We start from the raw sequence: 18,679 nt of genomic DNA, 5'->3' as shown, positions 1-18,679 counted from the left end.
AATATTTTATTTGTGTTACAGTAACTGCAGAATTACCTCTTCTGTGAGAAAAAACAACAACATTATTTTCTTAAGGGAAACGTTCCCATTTGTTTTGCTCTTCATCTTTTATTTCTTACACATTTTCCAATTATAAATTGCAGATGAAGGCGATATGAAGAAGCTTGCTTTAGGATGAACACAGACCAGCTATTGGTAGAAGAGATTTAAGATCAAAGATTTAAGACCAAAAGATTCTGTTAGAAAAACATTTTATCAGGACATTTTGATTGAACTGCTGTATTTTTTGAATGACAGGATAACACAAAAGACAACCAAGAACAATTAAACCTGGTGCTTCATTTCTCATCAAAGCAAGGCTTTTTAAATCTTACAAAGCTGCAAAAATTATCCATTTGTTTCCTGCAGACAGCCCAAATCCACCTATAAGGGCAGTAGTGACTAAAGCTTAAGATTAGACTTTCCTTACTTTTTTTTACATGTGCAGATTGCAAAGTTGTAATTGTAAAATTGTGAATAAATGAAGGAGAAACTGTGATTGGAGCTTTTCCGATTTCTAATGTCTTAATTCTTGAAAGTATTTGTTTATAGAGTTGGGAACACGGGGGAAGAGTAGGAAACTTTGTTAAAGAAATGCCAAAATATTCAGATGTTTTTTAAGCTCATCCATCCGTCCATCCTTAGAACTCGCTGAATCCCTTTTGGGGTCACCGGACTGCTGGGGCCAACAAAGCTACTGTTGGACCAAGGCGGGAAAAACCCTGAACAAGTCGCCATTCTGTTACAGGGTTAAAGGCAGCTACCCACGCTTGTTCTTAATGACTTAATGCCTTGTTATGAACAAACTCTGCTGTTTGTTGCAAAAACACTAGCAATACAGAGTTAGTGTTTATGCATTTTCTTGTCCAATTTAACAAACAATTTCTTAGAAAAGTTTTTTTTTTTTTTTTAGTCCAAGTAAATATAACAGAGAAAGACACCAGAATGAAAAAGTTCAGCTTCGTCTCAGTGCAAGTAACAAAACCCTTTTCAGAAATGGATTTCAGGAATGGACAGGTGAGTTTATTTTTGTCTTTGCCAAACTTCTAACCGATAAAAAGTTTTTGAGGTTTGGTGCTAATGCTACTTTGATCCGAGAAGAACCTTTAGGAATAAGTTAATAAAGTAAAAGCTACAATATTGATTTCCTGCAGACTCAATTCTTTGTGCAGTTTGCAGCGATTGAATAATGGCCCTGCGCTGCTCTGTGATCTATTATTAACAAATTATTAACACTTGTTTTCTGACCAAATACAGTCATTGTTAAGTTCTTGCAACAGCCAGCATGTGGAAAAGTCATCAGTTGCTAATTTTAACCCAACTTTTCTAAAATTGTCATTTGGTTATTTACAGATTTAGACTGCCATGATCACCTCTCTCCCACTCTGGCAGATCTCACCTTTGCAGGATGACTCTCTCATCGCTGGAGTCTGTCTGTCATTCCATTGATCTATCTTCCTTCTTCCTTCCTGGTGCTTTTTTCTTTTTTCCCTTTTTACCTTGGTCCATCTAAGTTACCTGTCAGTTTTCATAGCTGACAGTCCAGAGCCCCATCATCCTGCTTTTAAGTCCCTTCCTTTTAGCTTGAACAGGACCAGATGGAGATATGAAAGTGACCTGCAGCTGCTGAATAATGGATGACCCGACAGTTTGAAATTCTATTTTCCAAAGCAAAGGGAAGAAAACAACTTTGGAGAAAAGTGGAAGTCCTTTTAAAACTGCAGGCACAGTGACTAAGCTTGATCATTTTCAATCAGGGGTCTTGTGACAACGTCCATAAACAAATGAAAACTATTCATACTCCACGTTTACTTTTCCATCGGTGCTGTTTACTTCAGTGTGAACAGCTATTTGACAGCTGATGAAAGCCTTGTCACTGGAAATGAAACCTAATTAGATCAGCTGCACTTTGTTAGTAAGTCTTAAGGCTTTGCTCCGCCTTCCTGCAGCTTACCAGGTTGGCAGCATAGGAGCACGGAGCTTAAAACTGGATTTCAGGAAGACATTTTAGACTAAACATGTTTTTTCTCTTGACTACTTGAACTACAACAAGTGCAGGATGCAAAATTATGACGAAAACAAAGTATGAACATCAATGACGACCAACCTAATCTGTCCCCTCACTGTCTTTGATAGAGTTATCTCCCTCTGTAGCTCACAAAGCCATTCCGCTCAACTAAAATGCTAAAGAGAGCATGAGAAGAACCTGAGCAGAAACATGAGACAAATCCCCCCCAAAGCCTAATGATTTGCCCAAAACTGAGCTGGATTAAACGCACTGCAATTAAATTACTTTATGAGTCAGTTTTTCAGCAAGCGCTGCTTTGAAGAACTTTATTGTACATATGATGAAGTGAAAACCCTCACGGCTGATACTTCTCCATACTTTAGATCAAATGAGATCAGAGTGTAGAGTTCCTTGATGTGGACATAGGCTGAGTGAAAATGTGGTTTTATTAGGCATCTGTGGGAAAGTCGTCTTCTTTAAATCAAAGTGAAGATGGCAAATGGTGAGTATTGTCTTAATTTTTTCATGCCTAAAGCCACGTTCACACCGGGCATGTGACGTGCTTTCAAGATTGCGCATTTAGCCCATGGTGTTCACACTGGACAAGCAGGGAGCAAAGGTCTTAGAAATGTTACGCGTGTTTACATAGACTCTTCATTAAAACTGCTGAAGGCTGTGTGGACATATCTTTGGAGGAACAAATGCTGAAATAAAATATCTTTAGTCTCCATGCTGGTATTGTGTCTCTGTTTAAAAACCTTTGCATGAACAGCTCTTCTGCATGAACTCTAAAACTTTAAAAATGTAAACAGGGAGAACAATGCTGTTGAGAAAGAAACAGCTTTTACTCAGAATATCCTACCTTTTTTTTACGTGTCCTTTGATAATCCTAAATTTTTCAAAATGTTCTGTCTTACAAATTATTCAAGTTATAAATGAACCAATCTGATGCCATTTAATGAAAGTATGTGGGCTAACGTCGAACGTTCAAAACGTTGCACGGATTTCATGTGGCTCGCTTTCAAGTGGATGGAGTGTGGACTTCCAACAAGCTCAGTCCTGATTGGTGAGAGTGGTTGCCATAGAAACATTGACTCAGACCGACATGGACCAACTTCAGCTTGCTAAGGATTTCTGATTCCAACATGAGTGGGTCCATGTTGCAAAAAAAATGGCTAAAAACTGAATTGACTTCATTTGGTTGGAACTGGACGTGTCACTTACTCCGTCCAGTTCTCATATACAATCCATGGTTGCCGCTTATCTTATATAAGCTAATATCTCATAGCTTTTATATCTGTTGTTTCTTGTAAACTGGCTTGCCAGCTGTGGAAATTACTTTTTTGTTGTAACTCTAGCACTTTATAGGAATCAGTACCAATGGTTACTTGTAAGCTGTCTACATGTGGAAACAGATTGGTTTTTTTTTTAAACATGTCCCAGATAGTTGATACAATCGTGAAAAAGATCATGGATGTATGCAAAGGGTAGAAGAAAATATGTACGTCTTGTTTAAATTACCATAGGGAATAAAACCTCTGCTACATGAAACTAAGAGAACTTGAACAACTGACAGTAAAGACAGTTGGAGTATCAGGCGATCTGAATTGTGTGTTTGACTGCAACGCAATGTCAAGAAAGTCTTCTATTCATCTTGTTTGTTTGGGTGGACTTCGGCTTCAGAAACAGGAGTAAGAGATGGACAGAACTTTTTTCAATAATACATGGTTCCATCAGTATTAAGAAATATTAATATTAGCTGTTTCTTTTCTTTTTCTTTAGGTCAGTTGATCCCTTAAATACTGGAACTGCTGTGCCAGCAAAGACAAAAAGCAGACATACGTTTCTCAGTACCACACGGTCTTATTTTAGGATTAAAGTGCTCAGGAAATATGACTGTTTAAAAATGGGAGTCAACAAAATCCCCTTTTCTGGCTCTCCAGCTGTTTTCAGTTTTCTTTCACTTTGATGTCAGTTTTTTTTTTCCTGTCTGTCTCTGGTTTGCTGCTGTGAAGTTCTAATTACCACCACCAAACCGAGCTGTATAAGGTAGTGCACTGAGTGACATGTTCTAATTGCTTTTGTATTGATCTCATTTCACTTAAGTGCTTCTCTGTGGTGGCACCTACATGTAACAAACATTCCTAAAACAGCTGCAGCCAAGCCTGCATACATCACTGTCCACGCTTTTTTGTTCCTTTTACAACAAAAGCTGGAGACTCGGACAAGAAGATGGCTGTCCGGGTCAGTTTGTTGAGTTGCTGTTGAACTCCTAGCTTCCTTTGACAAGACGTCAGTTCCTATGTAGCCCCAAGTAAAAAAGTAAAAAGGGGTTAGCCGCTTCCCAAAACCTTTAACTGCTTAATACTCCTTAATGTAATGAAAGTAACAATAATGACAAACCGGTTCCAAAAACTTTTCTTTTGGAGATTTGGGTTTGGGTTTGACATTTTGCACCAATTCTCTTCCAACTGTATGGTGGACATGCAGTGTAGAAGAAGAGGAATCCTACACCTCTGTCCTGTCCAGACTGAACACCATGGGCTAAAAATCCCCCATGTTTCCATACTTTTAGAGTTTTTTGCTTCCTTCTGACTATACTTTCAGGTTATGAAACAGAGACATTAAACTGTTTTAGCTGCACCATATTTGATAGAGCAAGTTCTGCAAATTATTTGGAGAATTTTGGATAAATATGGACTTCTGGTTTACCTTTAGGCTGCTCTCAGCTGGAGCAAAAGATCCACCTCCATCTAATTGGATCTTCAGTGTCCTCCTCATTCACACCTAAACCTCTTTTTCTGGTAGCTCCAACCTCAGCATCCTTTTTCCAACATCAACACAAACATCTCAATCTGCTTGTCTTCATCTATCTCCAAAGCATCTACCATGATCTGTTGCTCTGATTGGTTCATTCCTGATCCTATCATTCCCGAAGACAACCTCAACATCTTCAGCTCTGCTACGTCCAGCTTTGCCTCCTTTGCCCCACTGGACATGTCTATTTAAAGAAGATCGGTGCTACCTCGGTCCAGAAAATCCAGAAAGTGAATTAGCACATGTTTTAAACAGACAAGTAACCACTACCAAATAATGAAACCAGGTCACACTACTTTTGTGCAAACAGAGCTAAGCTGGTTATTCTGTCTTGTATCATCTTTTCTTGTGCTGCAATGATAGAAAACCAATTAATAGATCCTGCAGAAAAGACTGCATTACAAAATAAAAGCACACACAGCGCTTTGAAGCGATGGACAGTGAAAGGAAGACAAAGGGAAATGCATTTTCCTCCACACCACTTCCGTTCACACTGCGCATCCTCTCCATTTCCACCCCTTCCTCACAATGTCCTCAACCTGTCTGAAGCTTTCAGTTATGACACATCAAAGTTGAAGTCCTCAGCAAAATGTCAAGATGATGAAATGACAACAAACATAGAGGCCATCAAATAAAAGGAGAATATATGCTGTTGATAAAAGGATGGCAGCTGGAAGTTGGAAAGATGGCGATCTTAGGCACACAGAAGCAACAGGAAGGTTTTTGATATTTTTCAAATTCATTTTTACTATTAACATAGAAGGAGTAACTTAATTTTATAATGTATATTTATGCAATTTGGAGGAACAGAGAGTATTTAAGTTGAAATAATTTTTTGAGACACAAATACAGAAAACATGAACTTTTTGTTTGTTCTGGAGACTAATATTGATTCAAAATGGTTTAAATTACATAATTATGTGTGTAAGCTTAGTATTAAACAGTTATAAAGAAAAAGTACAAATAGAATAGCAAACAACATTTCTGAGGTTGGACTAACAGCATACCAGCATCACCAGAGTTGCTTTTACAGGTGCTGTTCAAGACTAGAACACGTGTTACAAAAGAGGGTTAACGAGGCAAATGTTTGTTGAAGGACAACCAGGCAGCTAGTAATGAAGGGGGGACAAAGTAGAAGCCAACAAAGCTTTTTTTTCCAACTCTTACTGCAACCTTTTGTGTTGAAACAAAGCTTTTAAAGTCAAGGCCAGCCTCCCTCTGACAAAATCTGCATTAACACAAAAAGTGGCACTTTGTAGCTTTTAACATTTTGCTAAACTCCGTCTTTATGTTTCTGTGTTTTGTAATGTCAGTTGATTATTGCCTTCATATCTGTTCAGCCGTGTTTTGAGCCTCCCAGCCACCCTGACCTTTGCAAAAACACTCTTTGTCAAAATGCCAGCCACCTGGCTCTTGGAGGAGCCTTTGCAATTACTGGCTGGATGGTGACGGCACCCGTTACACCAAACTAAAATGTTCATCTTTCAAACCCAACAATTTCTGTGGGGCAAACAGAAAAACAATGTGTTAATTTATTTGGTTTTTATGACCAAACACTTTAAGGTCAGTGAAATTTTGTCTCGACATAGGGTCACAAAATCGCCTTTTATGATGTTCAGTTAGAGCTTTGATGGCCACTTTTCCTTTTGGAGCTGTTGTTCTGGATAAAACACCTCAGCTGACCTTTTCTTTTTACTTTTGTTAACGTGCAAGTTTTGTTTGATTGGCTCAGCTGTAAGTTCACTTTTTAAGTGCAACGCATTTACCAGACTAAGAGACGGTTCACAAGAAATGTATTCAATAACTATGAATTTCACCTTCTTTTAATTGATCAGCTTATTCTTTATACTCTTGGAAAATATGTTTCATCAGTTCAGGGGCCACATATCCTCTCTGAGTGTCTGCCCTAAGTTATGGGGGATGCAGATTTAAATCCACAGGCAGATCATGTGACCCAATGTGGAGGTTAAACCACAAAACGTCCTTGAACCAGCTTACCACTCCATTAAAGACTAAATGTCACAAACTCAAGTGTGTTGCAACAAATAGGGTTTAAAGATCATGTCAAATAGCCACTACGTACATTTTGCACATTTTCCAAGTAAGAAATGTCGGTCTTTCGTGATACATGCGTGATATACATAATTCATTAGTGTTTCTTGCGTTCGTCATCTGCCGATGTGCGTACAGACGTCTGTTTTTTGCTTTCGGCCGACAGGTCTTTTGGTGAATTCGGTTTTTAGCTGTCCAGAATTATACAGTTTATGCATATTTTACATAGTTTATATGCTGTTATGACGTAAATCTTACACAATTGTGCATGATTTTTTCGAGATGCATAAGCAAAGTTGTGGCTTTCCACGGGTGTTCTACATATGTCCATGCATGACTAACGGACGTTTCACGCGTGTACCACCGAGGTATAAGAATTCCATTAGAATTACATCAATGACACACTATAAAGAGCGCAATAATCAAGCTCGTATCATGTTCTACGTTGATTTACGTGTTCTTTGCGTGGTTTATTCATACTTCTTCCATGGTTTTACCCTGGTTCATTTGTGATACGTCTGTTAAAATTTCACGTAAAGACCACAACTTTTCTCACTTTTTGACCAATTTTTATCCAAGCAATATGTGTAAAACGTACGTAGTTGGCTGTTTGACACGACCTTTAACCTTTAAATTTATTTTGAAAATCCAGTAATAAGATGGATGCGGCTTGGAAAAGCTTGCCCTCATCCCTATACGTGTCTTGAATTTTAAAGGTTAATATCAATCAGGTATTAAAGCATCATCACTTCTAACCTGACTCTAACTGCACTCTATTGATGATCTTTTTTGTGAATTATATAGCATTAATTATATGTGCAGTAAAGTTTGGTCATTTTTATTTTCTTGAGTCTATTGTTCCTTTGTGTTGACTGAACACTAAATGACCCTTTTTCTAAGGCACATAACTCCAAGAGAGCAGTAAAGAACAGCGTAGGTTTATTGTAAATTGCTCCTAAAGTCTAATACACACTGTGATCTTTTATTTTAAAACTCTAAACATGATTTTATTGTGGCTGCATTGTATAACAACCCTAACACTGTTATGGTTGTGTTTGTGAAATAGGTTCAGAGTCAATGAGGCATATCTGTGGGGCTTTCAAACGATGTGTGTGAACAGCTTGTTCAGAAAGCAGTCAGATGCGGGCCTGGGAACAAACTACCAACTGAGTTTTTGAGTGTTTGAATATCAACTTAAATATCAAAAATATGCATAAAGATGACTTAAAATGGAAAAACTTGCATGATATAGTTATAGCTCAGCCATGGTTTTTGATGATTAAATCAATGTAGTCATTGAAAAAAAGCATTTTATTGCTCAAGGCTCCGCATAAACAAAGGAAAAACAATACTTTCTTATCTGTGAATAACCTAATTATTTTTCCATTTGCAGTTTTAACAGATTTTTCATCACTAAAATCATCTAGTTGGTTGTAGATCTTTGTCAAAATTTGATGTTTCCATTAATAAAAACCTAATAAAACAAATCGGCTTAATTAGTGAATCGCTTTATATTCCTACGATCAAATCAGATCGATCTGTCTGAGACAAGTTGTTAATCAAATAAATCTATACAATTAAAACGTTATTTCAAAAGGAAATTATATTGATATTGAAATTAAATTGAATAAATTATATTGGTATTGGAAAATACTATTTAAATTGAGGTAAGCCCGGTTTATTTTACTATAAATGGTAAAAACCTGCATCACAGCGGATAAGTTAGTTCATTATTCCAGTCCAACGCATGGAAACACTGTGAATTTAGCAAAGACATGTAACCATATATTGTGATCACATGTCATAATTTCAGGAAACTTTAGGATTTGCTATTTAGTCTTGTTTAATTGTTTGTTTGTGCACATATTTAATCTACACGATTATCTTGCAAGAAACCCAAAGAATCTGGAAAACATTACCCAGGTCTCTGAGTAACACTGGTTGAAGTTTTGGCTAAAGATGTCCTGGGTCGATTTTAGATCAGTGAATCGGATCATTCGAAATGAACCAAAGTAGACTATGAAAGGTATAAGCAAGTACAAAGATGTTGGCGCTTCAAAATTAATCATGAGACCCCTAAACTATAAATGCTGCTTAGTAAAAATCTGAGCCTAGTCTAAAGGAGCCATTGTGTGTTCCACTTTAAAACATGTACACATTAACCTTATATATATATGCTTACCTTATACTCTGTATTGTGCGAGTGTCTGGATCTGTAGCGTTCAGCGTTGCCACAAAGCTGCCCACAGGGATGTTTTCGTTCCGGGTGACATGGAGCGGGTCTGGGAAAAACACCGGGCCCTCATTAACGTCTTCCACAATGACATGGACGGCGACCGTAGAGCTGGGGCCGTAGCTGACACCAGGAACCAGCGGATCTTCATTTTCCACTTTGACGAGTAGTGTATGAAACGCTGTAGCCTCATAGTTCAGAGGCTTAATGAAAAAAAAAAAAAGACAGTTACATAAGAAACAAACAAAAAAAAAACACCACAAGATAGGACTTAGATTTTTTTCTGATTTAATAATTGGTGCCTTCAAGAGTCTGAAGCGTATTTACCTTGACCACTGACAGCATTCCCTCATTACTGTCGGGGTTGGTCTGGAATTCAAAGCTGTGTGTGGGATCTCCACTGATTATAGAGTAAATGGCTCTCCAAGCTCCGGTGGCTGGATCGTCTCTATCGTCGATGGACAAGTTGATCACAACCCCCGTTGAGCCTTCAGGCACATGAGCCTCAAACTATTAGGAGATTGAGAGACACATGAAGAACCCCATGTAATCGGGAAAAACAAGCAAGTAATCTTTAAATTGTTTAAAAACTGAAAACAAAAAGTGTTTTCATGGAGTTGGGACACAAGAATATGAAGTAATTTAGACTTTCTTTTCAGATTTCTGACAGTAATTATATTCGCAAACATTTTAACAAACTACTGCAAGAGAAACGTGAGTTTTCCAGGTGCAAAATGTACTGAACGAAGTCAATGACGAGTAATATTTCTAGTTTTTGACTAGGTGGACAACAATTGTTCTATTTATATTTGTTAGATGCTACAGTTTTTGATGCAGGTATGCTGTATTTGGATGCATCTAGTCAAAAAATGAATGTTAAGATTCCACAAAAATTGTTTGAGTTTAATTATAGTTATTAGATTTTCTTAAAGTGACAACAAACAAAGCACTTAGATATAGAGGGATACAAGCTAATTGTTCAAATTCTAGTTCTTTAAGAGTTTTGTCATAAATCAAAATAAAACGGACAGCTATTCTTCATCGTGAGTGTGACGGACCTCTTCGCTGACAGCCTTCATGTCTCAAACATTTCTGACTTGGTTTGATATAAAGTGACAACGTCTGATTTAAGAAACTTTTTTTTCTTTCATCATTTGTTGATTTCTGTGACATTTTGAACAACTTTTTTTTTTATAGATTGCAAAAAACAGAAATGCATGTCAAACCACAGCAAAAAAAGTACAGAGAACTAGACAGTGGTGGTTTAAAAAGTCCTCTTTCATCTCCCACACCTACATGCTGCACTCTAAACACCACAGAACCCCAACAAATTTTATAGACAAACGTGTGCTCTGGTGCTTCGAAACAAAGTATTTTCAGGATTGAAATCAGTAGTTCAGGTGAAATATCGGTAAAATCAACACTACAGCATTTAAAGTACCACTCAGATCATCTTTCTATCTGTTTTTAAAGCGTTCACAGTGGTTTTTTAATTATGATTGTGCAGTTTTAAGCCAAAAACTTGTGTCGTTTTCTAGGACAGCTTCTGCAGAGTTCATCAGAGATTCATCTTTGGGTTGAGGGCAGAACTGTTTTAGGCAGATTAAGCCCCCCTCCATTTCCCATCATCCTTCTGTACACATGCTCTCCTGCTAGCTTACAGCTCCTTAGAACCCCAACCTAACATTAGCTGTGCAAATGGCATTTATTCATCTGCTCCTGCTTCACAATGATTTGAATAAAGAAATACTCAGAAATGCCTAATTTTCTTTATAAATGTCTTCCATCATGAGAAAATGTTATAAGAACATGTTTAAAACACCAAAAATACCTTTTCTTTGGAGTGGGTTTATATGAAGTAGCTTTTTCTTAAATTAAACATTCATGTTGTGGACTATAAAGACACAAGGACAAAAAGAACACACACACACACACAACAAAATAAACGCTATTCATGTCCTCTATTGCAGAGGAGTCACAGTGCATCTCATTTTTGTTTCACCGTCAATCACTCCCCACCTCCCGGCTCATTGTTGGCAGCAGACCTCAATCAGATTCTTATCGATGTGTTCTGCCAGCAAGAGTCCCACAAAAGCCTGCATGGTGATCAGGGTTCCCCTCACAAAAGTTCCAGTCAGACAGAAGCAGCTCCGTCAGCGAGCGTGCATGTGTGTCTCAACCATTATGGTGTCAGAGCTTACAGTGTAATCTTTCAGACATAGGACACTCTGTTTAAGGATAGAGCTGGTCCAGCCTAGATTACTGTGTCTCCTGTCAGCCCACGGTATTGTTGTCTGGCAGATTACCCTCTTACTGCTTTACGCTGCTGGGTTCCACGCATTTATCTGAAGAGAGACAAACATTGATTTCTTCTTTCCTTTCTTGGCTGCCTTTTTTTATTCATTCAAACCTTGTTTAAAAACACTCCAAACCATTTGCAGTCATTTAAGCCACCGTGGATCGAAATCAAACGTCTTTACATAAAGGAGGCAGTGTTCGTCCTGACATGTGCCTCGTGGGGTCCTTTGTCCCGGAAAGAATTGACAGCTTGGCACCGACACATGATGTGTAAATAAAAGGTTACTGAATGCATTGAAAAGAAAAAAGTGAGTTATGATGACGTTTTGATTCAGAAACGGGAACTACTTTACTTTAGCAAAATGCATTGACCACTCATTGGACAAATACAGCTTTAAAAAGAAATCTGTGGAGTAAAAAAAAATGATGTAAATGTTAATTAAAAATGAAAAAAAAATAATAAAACTTTGTACTTTGGTCCTTTAGAATTTAAATGATAAACTATTTGTAAGATTGAACGAGTCATATCTTGAAGACCCACTCCAAAAAAGTATGGCATTTTTCTAACGATGGAGGACATAAGCTTAGAGTATTTCTGAGTATTTCTATATTCAAATCCAGGGACATAGTAAAATATTATGTTTGAAAAAGAGCTAATTTATGATATAAAAATATAAGCTGGGCATGCTAATGATCCATGTACGTCTTCATTTCCCCCTCATGTCTGACTCAAAGCTGAACGTCTGGAAAGCTCCAGAATGGCTAACCATATAGGGTTGCACCAATATTGTGAGATTGGAAGTGTGAGGAGCTGTGAGCTAACAGGGTAGCGTGCAAACAAAGAGCTCTCAGCAACGGGGAGGGGAAATGGGGCGGAATTGCTCCATGCCAACTGTCCCGCCCACAACTCGGATGCAAATTCCTAACAAACTCCTGCTGCTCTGCAGAAACTTTGTCCTAGAAAATCATTTTTTTTATTAATTAGAAGACCAATGGGAATGCTTTAATAATAGAACAAAATATAAGTAATATGAGTCTTTAAGGTTTTTGAAAAAGAAAAAAAAATAGTTCAAGCACTTCTGTGCATGAAAGGTGTTTACCAAAATAAAACAAAATAAAAAAAAGCTGTGGGTTCAAAACTGCGTGAGCAATTATACAGTGATGCCGACGATAAACAACAAATCCAGACCACAATCCTGACTTCTGCTCCCAAAAACAAGCAGAAACAGAGACAACAATCGGTCAGAGCAGCTTTAATCATTTGGGGCAGTCATGCGAATGAAGAAAACCTCAAATTCAGTTCGGTGAGCCCTTTGGGTCGCTGCCCCAAAGCTGATAAGGCCTTAATTCCATCAGGAGCACAAAGCAACTGGTCACATGAAACTTCGGGAGAGATTGATTAATGTCTGGCACCCATGAAGAAAACAGTCTATAAAGTCTTATGCTGGTTTGGATCAAATGATCATTTGATACATAATTGATTACATTTGGATTCAAGATCGATTGAGGAACTTACCGACCATAAGAGTCTTTATAGAGACAAGCAGCTTCAGGGATATAATTGAGGTCAAAATCTGTTTTAATCATACAGATAAGTCTAAAAAGCAGAATATACTGTATGATTTTGTGCGTGGCTCCAATTATAATGTCATAATGTAATATATAGCTTTTATTTACAGAGGAAGGTCTTAAATTCCAATTAGTTTTCTTCTGGAAGCTTAGAGTGTGTTTGTCTGGAAGATCAAAAAGGGTAATCTAAATGCTGCGCTTCAACCATACGTTGTTTTCTTTTGGTTTTTCCATTGCTTTGTCAAAAACACATCTAATCATGTTTCCGTCTCAAACAAACTACTTAATTCATCCAGATGTTATACAAAGTAATTATCTAACATGAAAGTTGCTTTATTTTGTGCTAATGGCATTCCAGTTGTCTCATTTTCTTTGTAATAATGTAAACACTACTACATACATCTTGAATTAATCAACTCACCTGCTTTTATCAGAATTTAATTTAGAGAGGTTTTGAAATTACCAGTCAATGGTACAAGCTAAATAACACCAGATGGTTTGTGTCTAATCCCACCCAACCTTATTGTTCATGCAGTTGAGAACATTCAGAGTAGCTTTTCCCTGACGGATAGAAGGGGGCAACAAATACCTCCCAGCAAAAGGCCTGCTGAGACAGAGATGTCAAGTTTTGGAAGAACATACACAGTTTCGCTGAGGCACATAAAATGTGCTCTGCCTCATTAAACCTCTGAACAAACTGTTTCCCGTTTCTTATGAAGACTTTTAATCAGTGTCTAGTTTATCTGTGTTTCTGAGCTAGTCTTCCATACATTTTTGCGCCGTCTTAAACAAAGTTCTGTTTCAAAATGTCTGGAAACATTTCTGCCCTCACACATATGCAATTACAGTTGTGTAACACACATATGCTGATCCTGTGCACACATTAACTCAACCAGATTGATGACAATCAAGCTATTTTCTTCCTGAAAATCTGTCAGAAAATATATGAATACAGATGGCGGCGGCGGTGGCCTTGACAGCCAGCCTGACGACAGCTGAGCAGCTGTTTATTTGTCCTAATGAAAAGCACTTTGTGACATGCCCCCCCCCCACTGCCCCCGGATTTTTCAGACAGGGGTAACACGTAACAGAGGCCAATAACTAGAACCCTGCATGGACGACTGTTTTCTACTATAAAAAAGCAAGAATGAAGCATTCTCTAAATGTTCCTTCCAACCTTCCTGTCCACGCAAACCCCACTGTTGGTTTCATCACCTGTAATAGCGCATAAGGTCAAAAACATGGCAGCTTTTCAATCTGCCTCTAGACATAATCAGATACTAACTAGGGGTGCTTTGATCATGTGATCAGAAATTAGGCCAGATCGCATAGTTCCAGACAATCAAAATTGGATTTTGTTTCCCAATCATCCAATCGGATATTTATCCGTTTCTTGTTATTATGATCAGCGCCATTTCAATAGCACTACATTTCAGGCATATTATTACAGACAAATACTCTAGTAAAAGTCAGCATATCATGAACGGATCACAACATTTTATTGCAGTAAAGCGCAGCTGAATACGACACCTTGGAGAAGGAAGCGCAAAAAACAGTTCAGTAAAGTTAGCGAGATGTTTACAGATTCACACTTCCGGGCTCAAAAACTCTTAATAATCGTTTAAAACTGACAGCAGGTGTCTCGATTGTCTTTATGCAAACAATGGCCTACAAATGCCTTTCAACACACAAAACATTTTTTTAGCGTCTAAAATGAGACTCAAACGGAGAAACAGCAGTGAGATGGTTGCTAAGGGACCGTCTACAAAGTGCAAGTTCCCAAAAAAAGGGATTTAAAAAAATCTATACCGTCTCAAAAACAACAGAACTGAAAAAAATAGTTTGATTTGGTATGAGCTACTACTCATCATCATTTATACAACATAATAATACATAATACAACAAGGATTTGGGAAGAAAGTCTTCACCATGCTAAGCTTTTAGGTTTAATACATTATTACAACAAATAGATTTCCAAAGCTAAAATATTACTGTGCTTTTCACGTCATCTTGTTCTAAATTGTCCCCTCCAATAGAATAACACTGTCAGGCAGTCTGTAACAACACAAAGTGTGTGACGTCTCAACTTCCAGCGCAATTCTACATACGATAACTTTCCTGTCGAACACCTCCGCACACACTTAGCAGTTGTTACCCTCCTCCTTTTCTTTAATCCTCTGTACAGTAAGTGCGCCTGAAGCAATAATGAGCTTACCTGCGTCTCTATTAAATTTCAGCAGCTACTGAGCAGGCAGGTTACACTTCTTTGAATTTGGCCTTCTGCAAATAAGCTTTTCCACACATGCGGATCATAACCAAGCTCTTATTTGCATATCTGTCCATGTTGCTTGGAAAAATATACGGAAGTTTATGAGAAAACTTCTTAAAATACTAATAATCAACATGTTCTAGTGCAATAAATTAAAAGTTTAACTCAGGATTTAGCTTTTTTTTAGGGGAATTATTTTCGCAGCAAAAAAAAAAAAAACCCTTTCAGTTGAAATACACTAAGCTATAGAATCAAACAAAGAGGGGTGTGGGGGGTTCTGGGAGGCTGGAACACTGTTTAGCCTTTTCCGTGCTGTGGGACTAAAGCTGCATTCACTAGCTAACGTTGTATTTTTCTATTTACTTTCACAAAGGAGCCAGCACAATTACAATCTTTTCATTTTAAGAATGCATTGGAGCCAGGATCGTCTGTACCCACTATTGTGGATTGGGGATGTGTATGTGTTGGGGCCACGTGTGTGTGTGTAAGAGAGAGGAGAGAGGGCGTGCAGCGAGGTAGAGAATGAGGGGGGCAGTGGGGGCGCACATTTATCTTGTGTGTTAGGAGGGAAGGAGAACGGTAATAAAAGGTTTCCCCCAGAATAAATGCCATTGACTCTTTCTTAACCCGCTTTGGAGAATCTGAGGGTCCAAACGGGGAAGTGAACTCCGAAGGAGGATCCGCCTTCGGTCCCCCACGCTTCTGACCCCGGTTGGAAAGGGCAAAAAAAAAAAGTAATCGTGGGAAAGGTTCAACACCACACGCGGCCATTTCGCTTGAAAAATTTTGAAAAATACGCCCGGTTGCGATAAGAGCAATGGAGTTTGGCCTGAACAGAGCTGTCACCCCAAAAATCGTCCGCCATGGTTGTTTAAATTCTCGTTCCCGCCGACTTCAACGCAGAATTATGAAAATTGTAGCGTATCGATGACGTACGGTTCGGATTCATGTGGCCTAGCCGTTCAGACGGCGGTGGCATTTGAAAAGATCAGATACGTATCGGATTCAGAACCACATACCCAAGTGGTCTGTGTCGCATTTGAAAAGATCAGATCTGTGTGGTTCAGACTGTCATGAAAGTATCAGATATAGGTCGCATAGGGGCAAAACAAAAAGGGTTGTTTCAGCCTGTGGTCTGAACGTAGCCATTCATTCATGCGGATGAGGATTATTCTCCCAGATTATCTTCCTTAGCGTTTCCGGATATTTTCCAGCCGCTTCTGAGTCAGCTGATGCCATTGATATTCAAAAAATATACAGAAAATTATGATCACCTGTATTTTCTACAACTAACAAATGCACAAGTCTAAATGTGAATGTTTGGACTTGGATGACAACGTTGCTTGCAGACTTTAAAGTTGCTGCTTGACAGGAAACATCCAGTAACAAGGCGGTTCAGCATAGAGAGCTGGCTGCTTATACGAAGTACAAAGACGGTGAGATCCAAGAGAAAAAATCTACAGATGGATCAAAAATAGATTGAGATCAGGAGGAAAATATGTGAAGCAATACTCCTTTAGTAGAAAATACTGCACAAGACAAACAGAAGGATTCAAAATGAAAGAAGAAGGGGAGAATGTCGGATTTAGATCCAGACAAGCTGAACAGAAACCACCATTAACATCTAAACAACCTTATAAATGTTGGTAATGCTAAGTACACCATGATTAACCAGCTTGTACATAACCTTTTAGTATATTAACCAAGTAGTAATTTTGTGCACGACTTTTTGGCATCTTTATGGAGCATTTGACAGAATCGCCCGCTCTCTCCAAAAGTGCTGAACAGAAGGTTAAGTTCTCTGTAATTGCTTTCTAGGCATCAACACCACTTTAGACTCAACTGTCTGCAGGAGATCACTCCAGATGTTTGTGGTTGATAATGCAGTTTAGATACAGTCATCTGTTTAGGCAGCAGCATGAAAGCAGGGCATTAAAGGAAGCTGAGACAAATCTTCCACTTTCGGCTTCTCCCATCAGGGGTCGCCACAGCGAACGAGTCGCATGGTAAATTTGGCAATGTTTTTACGCCGGATGCCCTTCCTGACGCAACCTTCTCAAACCGGGCTTGGAACCGGCAGAGGTAGAGAAGGGAACAGGGAGCAGCCCGGAGTCGAACCTGGGTTTCACGGCCGGAAGGCGCCGCAAACCAGCACGAGCTAAACTGGCTCCCAAAGGAAGCTGAGACAAATAACACAAGGAATTAAAACTGGTTTCGTTCTAAAGATGAGTCTGAAACCTTTGGAGATTAACTTTCTTTATTAATGTAGATTGTGAGCAACCACGCACCAAATAAAAAACAAAAAAATAAACAGGTTTCTTCCATTCTGTTGTCACACCATTATTGGAGTATTTTTAAGTATATACATTTTCTGAACAAAAGAAAAAATGTAGCGTGTCTGGTCAAAGATGCTCAGCAAATGTACACTTTAAGTTTAAATCATGACAATCAATAATTGAATTTAAAAAATCCTTATAATATTTCTTTGGAAAAGTTAAATCAGTTTATTGAAATGTCTTAAAAATGGCTAATTATATCTATGGTAGATTATGACTTCAGTTCTTCAGGTACATCCAGTAACCCTATACTGGATTAAATTGTAATTAAATTACCCATTACTTTATCTTACATTTTTTTTCCACTCCCACAAAAATTTCTCTATTGAATAAAGCTAGCACAAACAATGTACCCTTGTAAAATCCACAAAATAAAAACAGGCTACTCAAGGGCAATCAGGTTTGTTAGCAGCACCTTGTTAATTTCACCACAAGAACATGAGAGCATGTTCGTTATATAGTGGCCTACAATGTATGGACCGGTTGCATGATGTCCACATCCAAATTTCCACTTTCTTTATCTTACTTTGACCAATATCTAACTCTGCTTTAGCGCGCAAACGCTAGTAACTCCAGTTTTTTTTAATTTTTTTTTATTTGTATCCGTTTTATTTCATTTAACCACGAAACAATGTCAGAGCCAACTGTTTACACGAATTAAATTGTAAGTCACGGTATGGTTTCACTGCACCAAAATGTGAGTAATGAAGTAATGAGGGTTCTGGGGTCTAGCAATTGTAATTTGATTACTAAAATTTGAACTGTATATCGTTACGTTACTCCTAACTGACAAAAGTAATTAAATTACAGTAATTCAACACTTTGTAATTCATTACCACCGACACTATCTGTGTTGTCATAATTTTGTTAGAGCTGAAAAAAATTTGTTTCTAAATTTGATGAAATATTAAACATATTCAAGTATATTTTATTCTGGAGAGACACCTGCGATGTTTCCGGAGTAAGAAGCCTCGATCTCTGAGGCACCGCCTTCTGGGTGCCGCCCATTTTATGACGTCATCCTAGAGCCGACCTCGGCAGCGTGTCGGCATCTCATC

The 18,679-nt window shown here is 38.2% G+C and overlaps 1 protein-coding gene across 2 annotated transcripts in view; it reads right to left on the bottom strand.

The window, feature by feature from the left end:
* cdh13 (cadherin 13) overlaps window positions 1-18,679 on the bottom strand; it is a 347,025-nt gene that overhangs the window by 69,342 nt on the left and 259,004 nt on the right. For both annotated transcript variants that reach the window (XM_020704255.2, XM_011476480.3), the window contains exons 10-11: window positions 9,477-9,659; window positions 9,099-9,352 (exon numbers count right to left, since the gene is read on the bottom strand). In XM_020704255.2, the coding sequence (XP_020559914.1) occupies window positions 9,099-9,352; window positions 9,477-9,659 (437 nt within the window). The remainder of the gene's footprint in view (window positions 1-9,098; window positions 9,353-9,476; window positions 9,660-18,679) is intronic.

The sequence above is a fragment of the Oryzias latipes genome, chromosome 6 (assembly GCF_002234675.1).
Source record: "Oryzias latipes chromosome 6, ASM223467v1".
NCBI lineage: Eukaryota > Metazoa > Chordata > Actinopteri > Beloniformes > Adrianichthyidae > Oryzias > Oryzias latipes.
The sequence above is the reverse complement of the archived record's forward strand: the minus strand, read 5'-3'. Positions and strand labels throughout refer to the sequence as shown.